The sequence below is a fragment of the Ipomoea triloba genome, chromosome 7, assembly GCF_003576645.1.
Source record: "Ipomoea triloba cultivar NCNSP0323 chromosome 7, ASM357664v1".
NCBI classification, from domain to species: Eukaryota; Viridiplantae; Streptophyta; class Magnoliopsida; order Solanales; family Convolvulaceae; genus Ipomoea; species Ipomoea triloba.
Genome location: NC_044922.1, coordinates 14,823,910 through 14,837,357, shown reverse-complemented (window position 1 = coordinate 14,837,357; position 13,448 = coordinate 14,823,910). Strand labels below are relative to the sequence as shown.

Sequence of the window (13,448 nt, the reverse complement as noted above, 5' to 3'; positions counted from 1 at the left end):
ACCCAAGTTTGCATCATATCCAACAATGAGCTTTCCAAGTTGCAAACCCAAAGGCGCTTCATCACCAATAAAACACACATTCTCACTCTGAATGTAATTGATGCACCAATTTGCCCAAATTTAATCACATTGACCCTTATGGATGAATTTTTCGAGCCCAACATATTTTGATTTCTTTGCTATTTTAGATGTCCAACGACGACTTGCCACTTTTTAAGGGTATCCATAATAGTAGATTTTAGAAGATTTTGACAGGTTTTAAAGCTTAAGTGGAAGAAAGAGAAATAGGAGAGAGAGTATTGTGGGCTCTTGCAGGAGATCTTTGGTTTTTGTAGTCCCACCAAAAAAGCAAAGAAGCTCCATAGTGCACGTGAGGCGCATGCACTCCACGCACCCATTAATATGACAATTTTCTTTTTTTCTTTTTTTTTTTTCAAATTTTGTTCCCAACTTTTTTTTTTCTTGTTCCCTTTCCTCTCATCTTCTCTTTCATAGTTACACTTATAAAAACTCCTCAAAATCTATGCTCGAAACAAACCCAATTATTGAGGACATGGCCATAATCTGTTTTCAACTCTATTGAGAATCTTGATCTTGAAAACAAATTCAACATCCGGTGTAGAAATTGGGGAATGGGGAGAAGGGAAAAGTTTCTATGTGCAATAATTGGTAATGTAGTTACAATGGGCAAATTATACCGTGCACCACGGTGCACATAGCAATGTGCACCACGTACGTAAACGATGTCGTTTTGAGCATTGTAAACTAATCGTCGGTTTTTTTGGAAATCACGTTTTCTGTTTCGCTCGATCTCTGTATTTATGTTAATATTCTGTGTATTCCAGGCAATCATTCTGTGTATTCTAGGCAACCGTTATGTGTATTCTAGACAACCGTTCTGTGTATTCATGTTAGTAACACATGTTGTGATGTGTTTGTGCATTCGAATGTTTAGGAGAATGAGTTCTGTGTATTTTGTGTCAATATTCTGTGTATTCATGTTATTAACACAGGTTGTGATGTGTTTATGCATTCGAATGTTAGGAGGATGAGTTATGTGTATTTTGTGTCAATACTCTGTGTATTCTGGGCAAATCATCTGTGTATTCTAGACAAACGTTCTGTGTATTCTAGATAATGATTATGTGTATTATAGATAATGAATTCCCTAGAGTCATTTCCGTCCGCGTCTACTAACATCGAAACGACGTCGTTTACGTACGTGGTGCAGGGTATAACAATTGGTTACAATGCGTCCAGTGCAAGTGTAACCAAATTTCATTGGGCCAATTTCTGCAACTCCAAACATTCTCAACAAAATGGTTAGTCAAACGCAGCATTCATTGTAATTGGTCAAATTAGGCATTAAATTTTGCATTAAATTTATGCGACGAATAAAGCCCATTTACGTAAGCCCAAATTTTTGTAATGAAATTGGACAGGGGCCGCGCGAATGCATGCCCCGTCTGCCACAAATGATGACGTAGGCTCCACCTATAAGGTAGACCTTAGGTTAACACCCTTCCAAAGTGCAATAGAAGTCATCAACCTAGGCCATGGGCTTTGTTGATCGCCCATTGACCCCGTCCAGGTAAGTATGTTACCCAATTGCACTGGGCCCATTTTTATAGCCAACCCCTCCTCTCCCGGCAAATCATGGTCCACACAGCTATGTGGACCATAATCAAATGTACATTTTTAATGTACTAAATGTACATTATTTTTGTACTGAATGTACATTATTTTTATACTATAAAAATAATGTACATTCAGTACACAAATAATGTACATCCCCTGAATATAATGTACATTATTTTTATACTGAATGTACATTATTTTTATATTGAATGTGCATTATTTAATAGTATGGTCCACACAATAATGATTGTCCTCTCCCCCCTTTGTTCTTCTAGCGATGTGGGAACTGTGAATCTCTTCAATATGCACTTTGCTCCTTCTTAAGCAGTTTTTTCTCTTTCTTCTTGTTCATTTGTTCTTTTCTTTTGCTTTGATTTTTTTTTTTTAAGTTTACAAAATTTAAATTCCTTGTTTTTCTGTTCAGTAGCTATTGAATATATGCAATTTGTAAATGGGCTAAATTTGTGCTGTTCATTAATGATTTACATCTTCTTACAAAATCTAAATTCCTTGTTTTTCAAATTACATATATAAACATTAAAACAACTTAATCCTTGTATTCTCAGAAAGATAGTCTATGCTAGCAATAGTTATGTAAACTAAACATCATATCTGAAACCCCATCATTTACACCAGAGATGCCTATTCTCAGTATTTTGTATATATCAACATGAATATTCATCACTCCAAATTCGATAAGCTACTTGTATATATTGATGGTTTATCCACTACACTGAATATTCAGCAACAAAGGCAACAATCATCACTGTCTTCTACCATTTTCTTTGTACCAATAGGTAGAGAGCTTCACTTCGGAAGCGCCATAAAAATTGTTTTATCTTTATATTGGGGTTTTAAGTTTCCAGCGTCCATTGGCCCTGATTGGCAGAATAGTTAACTTATCAGTCAATTTTAACTTGCATAACCACTATTAGCTATTTGACTTGATTTACGGAAAGATCAGACAAATAGTATGACAGTCATACTCTTTTAGTATGAATATTCAAAGAATAATATATAGCTTTCATGCGCGCACACATATATACAAGATCGATTTATATGTTTAGTATAGTGATTTGGTTCAATGGTTCTTATATAAGGGGATGTTTGGTTGGATGAAAAATGTTTTATAAAAGGGGATGGAAATGTTATTTTATTTTGTTTGGTTGGATGGAAAACACTTTCCATTGGAAAATGAATTTCTCAGAGTTGAGGAAAATAAATTCCTTGCAAAGAAGTGGGATTTTGTTTTTCATAATATACTTGGAAAAAAAATAACATGATTAGACTATTTTACCCTTATAAAAGTTTCTTAATTACATAAGCATCTATTTATTCATTCATCTTTTTAGGGACATATTGATCTTTATATTCATAATTCATTACCATTCCAAACCCAACCAAACAATGAAACATTGACCCGACCCAAATCCAACCAAACATCAGTTAAACTAAATTCTATTGTAAAACCAGAGTAAATGTGAACTCATCAGTCACATTTTTTCCCCTTCTTCTTCCATTTAATTTGTCATTACTAGGTTAAAGAAATTATCAAATATTTTGTTTTTGGGTTGGAAATATGTGTGGATATTTCTTGTGAGTTGTGAACATACTCTTTTGTTCAACAGGTCAAATGTCATCCTCGTACACAGTCATAAACAAGTAATTAAGCACAAGAAGGAGATCACATGTCTAGATCATCATTGTTAGTTGAGCTCAAAAAAGGCTGTGTATTTATTTGGACTGAACTTTACTGCATGCCGCGTGTACTATATAATATAATAATGAGTTAATTCCACCAATGGTCCTCCGACTATGTTGATTTTTCAAAATTAGTCACTGACTTTTAATTTCGACAATTTAGGTCCCTTGACTTTCAAATTCTTTCCAATGTTGGTCCTTTCGTCAAATTTTGGTTAAGTTGATGTCAAATGAAGGGGTAAAATTATCATTTCACATGTTTAATGTATTATTACTCGTATTTCTTTTGTCCTATACGCTTTTAATGTATTATTACTCGTATTTCTTCTGTCCTATACGCTGTATATATGAATATAATCCAGTCGAAGTCTAAATTGGAACCATTAATCTCAGTCAAAGTCTCTTCGACTGAGATTATATTCATATATATAGTGTATAGGACAGGAGAAATACGAGTAATAATACACTATACAGGTGAACGGATAATTTTACCCTTCATTTGACATCAACTTAATCAAAATTTGACTAAAGGACCGACATTGGAAAGAATTTGAAAGTCAAGGGACTTAAATTGTCCAAATTAAAAGTCGGGGACTAATTTTGAAAAATCAACATAGTCGAAGGACTATTGCTGGAATTAACTCTATAATAATCAAGCTTGAATTCTTGCTGGAGCTGACATGATTAAAATCTGATCTGCTCTTATCCATTTCATAATTATTACAATCAGCTCTATTGTGTTTATTCATGTGCACTTCCAAGCAAAAATACCAAAATGATTCATGTATTTATTATGTTCAGTTCATCAAAGAGGTTGAATAAGAGGATTAATGTTGTACTTTTAGTTTAAATCTTTGGAGATGTGAATATTGGTATGTGTAAATTAGATGACAAATTTCAAGTAAAAATACCAAAATTATTCATGTATTATTGTTCAGTTCATCAAAGAGCTAAGGTTGAATTGAATAAGAGGAATAACGTTATAGTTTTAGTTTAGATGTATGAAGATGTGTGTGAATATTGGTATGGGCAAATTGGATGACAAATTTTTGCAGTCATATTAGTATGGACTTCAGGTTCATGAAACTCCACTAGATGGAAGCTTGGGCATTTTAATTTCTTTTTATTAATGTTGTTGGTGTTGCAGGGGGCTAATAATAATATTTGATTCATAAAATAAATTTAAAATGAAATAATATTTTTGAAAATAAATTTACATTATACAGCTTGTTGGGTAAATCTTATATTACTTGAGTCAGTTTCACATGAAATATGTAATACTTTTTAATTAAAATGTACGGAGTAATACTTTCTATACATTAATAAAAAAAAATTACATTTTTGCTAAATAGTACTACCTTTGTCTCATTTTATCTGTCCTACTTACTATTCATTGGTCAAACCAACTATTTATTCTTTGTTTTTTTTCTTTATTATTTTTTAATTATTGTTTTTAAATTTGATTTTTGTGTGTGTTTAATAGTACTTTTAGTGTAGTTTCTAAATATATAATTTTTGTATATTAATACTAAATTTAATATTATGAAAAATTAAATTAAAAATAACTTCAGTCAAGTCTCGTTAACCGAACCAGACACATAAAATGTGACGAAGGGAGTATTACACTTCTATCACAAAGACTTATCCTGACTTGTTTTGGTTAATATTTCTAAGACTAAGATATTCCCTTTGTGAGGGAATAATCAGATATGATATTAAGAGTCATTATTTTATGGATCATGGTCTACACAGTTGTGCGTGGACCACAAATAAAAAGTACATTATTAGAAAATACATTATTTGAGTATTGAAAATACATTATTTTATATATTATCAAATAATGTATATTCAGTATACAAATAATATATTTTTAGAGTTTTATTATATTAAAAATGTGCCGTGTATACATATACAATACATTATTTGAGTACTGAAAGTTTATCATTTTGTATATTATCAAATCATGTAGATTCAATACATAAATAATATATTTTGAGTATATTAAATATATACCCTGTATTTATTAAAAATAAATTATTTGAGTACTGAAAGTATATTATTTATAAATACTATCAAATAATTTACATTCAGTATGCAAATAATATACTTTTAGTATATTAAAAATATACATTGTATTCATGGTCCACTGAAAAATTTGTTTGATATAAACTATTCATATGTTATCATTCTTTTCTAGCCAATTTTATTGGGCCTCTTAATCTTAATCTAAGCTAGGCCTTAGCTTGTGCCAATGGGTTGTTATGCCGTGGACCCAAGTCCACCTTGCAAGGTGGACCTGAGTCTACATTCACATACACTATACTCTACATTCATACTTTGTAAACTTCACATTCGCACATTACATGATTATATGTTTAGTAATTATATTACCACTGTTATGCATTCACACATTCAAAACTCTATATTCACAGGTCCTATACTTCATATTCACAACTTGAGAACTCTACATTCACACATTACAGGGCTACAAGTTGCTAGAACTTCTTAACTCTATTACAGATTCACACATGCATAACTCTACATTCACGATTTCTATATTCCATATTCACAATTTGAAACCTCCACATTCACACATTTCTGGGCAACTCTACATTCACACAATCATAAATATACATTCACGATTTCTATACTCTACATTCACACTTTGAAATCTCTACATTCACACATTTTTGGACAACTCTATATTCAGCAATATGTTTACTAAAAAAAAAAAAAAAAAAAAAAGAGACAAAAACGACGTAGTTTTGGGTGGACCTGGGTCCACAGCATAATTTGCCTGCCAATCCTTATGGATATACAATGCATTATGGACCTTGATATATGTGTATATGTCTTATTTTGTGAGTTTTTATACATCTTGTATTATGAAAAATTGTACCTTAAGAGTATGAATTTTTGTGTTGAAACAAATTATAAATTGTGACTTATGTTATGAATTTTTGTGTTTTGTGTTATGAAATTTTGTGCCTATAAACACAAATTATGTACCTAAATCGGATTTGAAAAGCAAAGTAAATATATAACATGTGCATGTGTCTTGTGTTGTGATTTTTTGTGTCTTGCGTTATGAAATTCTGTATCTTATAGGTATGAATTCCGTACCATAATACGACTCATAATATAACTCAATTTTGTATTCATTATATTGTATAGACATGCCAATTTAAAAAATGATAATGAGAAAATTTTAGTGAATTGAGGAATTTCCAAGGCGTTTGGTTGGAAGGAGGGGATTAGGGAGAAAAATAAATTGTAATTTAGTGAGTAAGAATTTAAATTACATTGTTTGGTAGACAACAATAAAATGATTTAAAGTTGAAAGAAAAGAAGTGAATAAAGACTAAAAATATTCTTGTATTAATAATATAATAAGAATGGTAAAATAGTAATTCAGCATGAAATTATAATTCCCCAAATTGTGAAATTGCAATTCTGTGGTTTGATTGGAGGAAATTGCTACCAAACAAACACCCCATTAGTTAATTTCACTTACCGTCGATGTCGATGTCGACCTGGAGTTGCTCATTTCCTAATTCCCGTGCGCATTCCTCAACTTCCTTCACCCAACTGTAAACAATGGGATTGCAATTCCTCACAGAGATCATTTTCAATGTTAAAACATCCTCAAAATCAGAAGGCATCACTTGTAAGTGCCTACAGAATAGCAAAGTTAATTGCTCAAGGCAAGGAAAGGACTCAGCAGCACTGTTAATATTCCAAATTTTAGTATAATCCCAAATTAATTGGAGGCTTTTGAGTTTTTGGAATTTGGTTTCCTCCCCCACATTCCATGTTAAGCCCTCCTCAAACATGCATTTCCTTAATACTAGAGTCTCAAGATTGGGAAGTTGTGCAATTGTTGAAATTGCAGACACCGAAAGAGTAATAGAAGTCAAATATATTTCCTTGACACTTGATGGAAACTTGCTGAGTTTAAGATCATTAAGAAGATGTGGACTTTCATTACCACTCCTGGCACTCACTAAGATCAACTTTTCAAGATGATGGAGAAAGTCAATTTTAGGAAAGCTTTCAGAACTTGAAACCTTACAACTCAAAGTTCTGAGACAGGGAAGCTCTCTCAATAAACATTCATGATTTGGAGTGAAAGGACATTGCCATTCCCAAGTTTGCAATTCTTTTGCACAAGCAGGAATTGCTTCATTCATAACTGATCTTGATTTCTTCTTGCAAGAATCATCACATTCGGCACCAATAATAACCATATGTCTCAATCTTCTCATATTCCAAAAAAAAATTGGGAAATGCACGTTTACTGAGTGCAACTTTAATGTTATGAGAAACTCAAGATTCTCTAGTGATAATGGTGAGACATCATCTGCATTAGCATATTTATCTCCATCTACCTTGAGAGCTAAATACCTTAGATGAATTAGTGAGTTAACTTCAGACAAAATTGATTGGTGCACACGGATTGCCTGTAAATCCAAAATTGTGAGATGTTCAAAATTTTGAGCAATCCATGAGCCATTATATAAGGCTCGATCAGTATAATGGCTGAAAACCAAAATTGTGCGAATAGAAGAATTCCATGGTACAAATTCAGAAGACAGATGAGATATCCCTTGGAAATGCAAACATATTCGATGCGGTGTAAAATTAAGAGTCGGATCCCACTTCCTTTCCATATTATTAATTATCTCCAAGGAAATTTCTTCTCTAGCTTTTGTTAAGCAAAAATCACGTACCAAATCATGAACCCTGCATGCTAGACTTTGATAATTCTTTCCAGACATCATAATTAGGTTACTGCTAACCAGATGATTTAGGTAATCCTTTGCCTCATCTTCTACTCTCCCTTTCTCTTTCATTCCTATGATGAATCCTTCAGATATCCATAGTTCTATTAGTTTCCAAACTTTGATTGCTTTATCCTCTGGGAATGCAGCAAAATAAAGTAAGCATGGTTTCAAATGATCTGATAAATACTTGTAACTAAGCTCTATCGCATCATTGCTATGTATTCCGTCTCCAAATGTAATATGTGAGTTTAGAGTATGAAGAAATTCACGCCACATTTGCTCACTCTTTTTAACTTTTTCAAGAAGACCCGCTATCAAACCAACTGTCAAAGGTAATCCCCCACATTTTTTAGATATTTCTCTACCAACATTTTCAAGCTCTTCAAGACATCCCTTTCGTTTAAATAACATCACTTGCAATAATTCCCAACTCTCATCAACAGTGAAGAACGGAAGACAAATATGTTTGGCATCAGAAACCACACTTTTTTGTCTGCTTATTAAAACAATTCTACTTCCATTGTCACATTCGGGGAAAACTCTATTCAACTCTTCCCATGCTTCCACACTCCAAATATCATCCAACACTATGAGGTATCTCCTCCCCATAAGGCTTTTGCGAAGTTCTTCAGCTACATTGTCAATCTCTGTCTTGTGGCCACAAACTTCATTATATATTTTGTTCAACAAGTTCTTACAATCATATTCTTGAGAAACAGTACACCACGCATGCTTATCAAAGTGGTTGACTACATTTTTCTTCTCATACACTCTCCTCGCTAAAGTTGTCTTTCCCAATCCCCCCATGCCAGTAATTAAAACAACTTCTCTCTCCTTTAACCCATTAATAAGATGTTCTATGATAGTTTTTTCTTCCTCCTTGAAACCCACAACTATACCATTATCTGGATTAGACATGTTTGACATCATTTTGATCTCGAAAAGCTTGTATTATGCCTACAATTATCGGGTTTGGTTAAAATATATTCAATATTTTCCATCAATCAAAATAAAGATCAAATTAAAGTAGGAAAGTGATAAAATTATGAGAGACAAAGCACTTGATAAGAGACGCGACGAAAACAGAAGAGTGTTTTCACAAAAAGGATATAAATTAATATTAAAGTTTTTACTTTTTAGGAAATATAAATGTATCCTTTAGGAAATGAGCTGCCATAAATTGGAAAACTTAATCTAATAGGTAATTATAAGTAGTGTTTTATGGGAAGTGAGAATTTGAAAGAAATAGAGATCAGAGAATAAACGAAGGGGAATTGATTTTTGGTTTTACATGATAGAGGGGAAGAGTTTAGAGGATGGTGGTCAATTGTGTGGATGCGACATACCCATGTCAACAAAATGATCGAGTATTGTTGTAGATAGTTATAATAGAGAATAAAATTAATTTCTTAACAATTTTCATATTAAAATAAATTAAGCATTCTAAATGCAATATTGATGATGAGTAGTAAACCTTAATTTATTTCTTGCTAAAAGTAAAATAATATAATAAACTTACTGATGTTGTTGAATAGTAATTAAAAAGTTATACAATTAAGTTATAACATATGAATTCATAAGTTTTCTTTGTGTATATAACTATATATGATTGGAACCTTAATTGTTGTTATATATAACTATTCATCTTGTAAACTCTTATTGAAATTTTGAAATATTATTTAACATAGAGAGAAATTTTATCTTATGCATAGTGTATCGAGTTGTAATAAAATGTACATTTTAATTAAAGCAATATAGATTTAGAATAGAAAATTAAAATTTGTGCTATAACAGATAATGTGATTTAAGTAAAAGTGAAAGATATTAGTAACTTTGAAAATGTTTTATCATTGTACATGTAATAAATTAAAATGTACAAGTTACTGATTCATATTTTATTACACTAACATGGTTTTTATTCATGTTATAACCTTACCAACAGTGTAGATAGTTATAATCGTATATAGTTATAATCGAGAATACACATTATGTTCTAACAATTTTTATAAAAAAAATGAATTCAGTTTTTAAATGTGATAATGATGAGTCAATAAAACTTTAACTTATTTTTTATTATTAAAAGTGATATGATTATAATAAGTTTACTGATGTTGTCGAATAGTAAAATGATAAGGACTAAAAGAAGTACTACCCCAATAGTCAGAGGACCATTTGTGGTATTAACTCTAATTTTTATAATAAAATAAATTATGTTTTTAAATGTGATATTGATGAGTCAATAAAACTTTTTTTTTTTTTTGTTAAAAGTGACATGATTATAATAAGTTACTGATGTTGTTGAAAAGTAATTAAAGAGTTATGCAAGGTGTGTTTGGGGGAATGATTATTAATAGTTTGGGATGAAATGAGGAAAGCAAATGAAACCCTTATTTAATAAGGGTAAACCCAGGTTTTCCGTCCTGAAATTCTTCCCCACAAAGAGAGTTCACTTGTCACTTGAGCCACCCTATTGGGTTAACATATAAATTTATTGTAAGTTTTCATTGTGTATATGATTGAGGCCTCAATTGTTGTAATATATGAATATCCATCTTGTAAACTCTCACTACATATTTCGAAATGTTATTTTTTCCTATAATATTGATTAAATAATGAAAAGTGTGCATTTAAATTCTTAAAATATAGAGAAATTTCGTCTCATACATAGTAAATTAAATCAACTTATAATAAAATATACCTTTTTTTGAACGCCAAAAGAAAAACTTCAATTATGATAATAAAATATACATTTTAATTAAATTAATATTAAAATTTTTGAAATAAAATAATTCGTAAACAAATTTTTGGAAAAAAAAAATGTATACTATATAAAAATTTACTATAGTCAAATGATTTTGTAACTATTGACATTTACCAATTTTTATTATTTGCTTTCAATTTGACCATATATAAATGGTATTTGACTATTACTTTTATTCCTAATTTGGTCCTTTAATTAAATAATTATTTAGTAAGCGTTAAATGTAAAAGTGTGAATATAAAAATTGACTTGTTACTAAAACAGACAAATTATATTCATGAGCTTCATGCATTAGTTAGGTTCATCATTACTAGAAATGTAAAGAACATGTTAATACATAAGTTAACTTAGACCAGATTATTAATAAAAGACTTACTACTATAGTCAAATAATAGATAAAAGAGTTAATTTAGTGAATAGTCTGTGTCAATTTTTACAATCAACTAATTAGCATATTCCAAATTGGTCACAAACTTCATACTAGCAAGATCAGAGCTTACTAACCTCAGTAACTGCGTATAAATTTTGATCAATCTGGAGATGAACACTTTGAATTAATTGAAAAGATTATAATTTGCCTGAAATTAGATAAAGATGAAAGGAAAGAATCCTTAGATTCGCACAAACATACAATTCATAAACTAATTTAATGAACATTACAGAGCCAACAACACAACAGCAAAAACGTAACTAAGCAAACAAGTGAGGAAAGAAATGAGTTTACTAACAATACCTACAAAAACGACTTACCTCTGATCTGATCTGTAAGTGAATGGGCAGAGAAATGAATTTCACAGCGACTATATATCCAATATCTATCTATCTTTAAGAAATCTGCAGATTAGATTTCTTAATTAAAGTAGAAAAAGAGCTGAGGAAGCTAGGAAATGGAGATCAGAGAAGAGAGAGCATTTGGTAGATCAAGAAGAAGAAGAGAGTGGTTTATATGAAAATATGGAAAGATCGCTCGAGATAGCTGCAGATCATTAATATATGATGAGAGATTGATTTTTGGGTACCGTGGAAGACAATATATATATGCCTTTAGCCCATTTATAGAAGAAGTTACAAGGATTTATATTGATTTTGGTAGGAAACCTAAATGAAATATTGATGGTCCCTCATGCATGTCGTCTAGCTTGACTATTCAAATGGGGATTCATTTTCTTCATTTAAATTATTTATTTATTGTTTAATAATTGACCTTATATTTTTCCAAAATAATAATAATAATTGACCTTATTATTTTCTTCAGTGGATTGATTTTCTTCATTTAATTAAATTATTTATTGTTGAATAATTTACCATATCGTGGAGTTTGTAATGGTGGACATACGGTGGGATACGGTCCATAATGTGAAGGAATCAAATGGAATTTCCAATGCTCCCATTTGTTCACACCGTTAGTTACAAACAACAATATGAGTTGTATTAGATTAGACTAATAATAAAATAAAATAAAATTCATGTGCAGTAAAATTTTTTTTTTTTTAACTTTTAATGTAATAACAATGATTTCAACTTGAGTTGTATGTATCATTGTTCTGTATTCCGCCTCTAAATGCAACATGTAAGCTTAAAGTATTAAGAATTTCTTGTCACATTTGCTCATTGTTTTCAATTCCTCCTAAAGCCCAACTACCAAAGGTAGTCCCCCCACACTTTTTAGATATTTTTTTTTCTCAATATTTTCAAACTCTTTAGGGCATCCCTTCTCTTTAAAGAACTTCACTTGCATTAATTCAAATAAATAATAGTTTTTACATTTTTTTAATATAAAGTTGATGGAACAAATCAAATTAAGTTAATAATATTATTATATTTTAGTTCTTACCACAAAGAAAAAATAGTTGAAATTAATTAAAAATAAAAATTGACACTAATTTAATTGGCTTTCTTTTAATACAATCGACCCTTCTACATTGTAGTGTCTGTTCAACCTACTGAAGCATTGAAGCACACCCACTAAGGCTCGATCTCATTACCTCCCATATGAGAGAGTCACTAATAATAATAATATAAAATACAAAATGCCATCATGGTTGTTGTTATTATTATTGAGAACTGTATGTGACAATGTATTCCGACAAATAATATAATTAATTTCAATTTGACATATTCATTGATATATAAACACTTACCAACAACTACAACATTTTTTTATCCTCTCAACCATAATCGCTTTGTCATTTTCTACCGTTTATTTTCAACTTACATTATAAAAAAAAATGTATATATTAATTTCAAAGTAGAAATAAAAGGAAGAAGAAATGGAGAGAATATAGTAACAGAATTGGATCGGAAGAAACTGCTTTAATTTATAATAAGAAAGAAAATGTTGAAGGGGAGAGAACTGTGACAATGTATTCCTACAAATAATTAATTTCGATTTGAGGCATTCATTGATAAACACTTTCCAACAACTACCACATTTTTTATCCTCACAAGTCACAACCATAATCATTTTGTCCCTTTCTAGCATTTATTTTCAACTTAAATTATAAAAACCTATATATATATATATATATATATATATATATATATATATATATATATATATATAT

The 13,448-nt window shown here is 30.5% G+C and overlaps 1 protein-coding gene and 1 non-coding gene across 2 annotated transcripts; both read right to left on the bottom strand.

The window, feature by feature from the left end:
* Positions 1 to 1,438: 1,438 nt before the first annotated feature.
* LOC116026354 lies at positions 1,439 to 1,599 on the bottom strand. The gene has a single exon (XR_004099825.1). It is a non-coding gene; the product is annotated as a U1 spliceosomal RNA (small nuclear RNA).
* Positions 1,600 to 6,845: 5,246 nt separating this feature from the next.
* LOC116024194 (putative late blight resistance protein homolog R1B-16) lies at positions 6,846 to 11,412 on the bottom strand. The gene is made up of 2 exons (XM_031265094.1): positions 11,389 to 11,412; positions 6,846 to 9,080 (listed from the first exon to the last, which is right to left on the bottom strand). Exon 2 carries the CDS (start codon positions 9,051 to 9,053, stop codon positions 6,846 to 6,848), a length of 2,208 nt encoding a protein of 735 aa, XP_031120954.1. The 5' UTR covers positions 9,054 to 9,080; positions 11,389 to 11,412.
* Between the last annotated feature and the right edge of the window lie 2,036 nt (positions 11,413 to 13,448).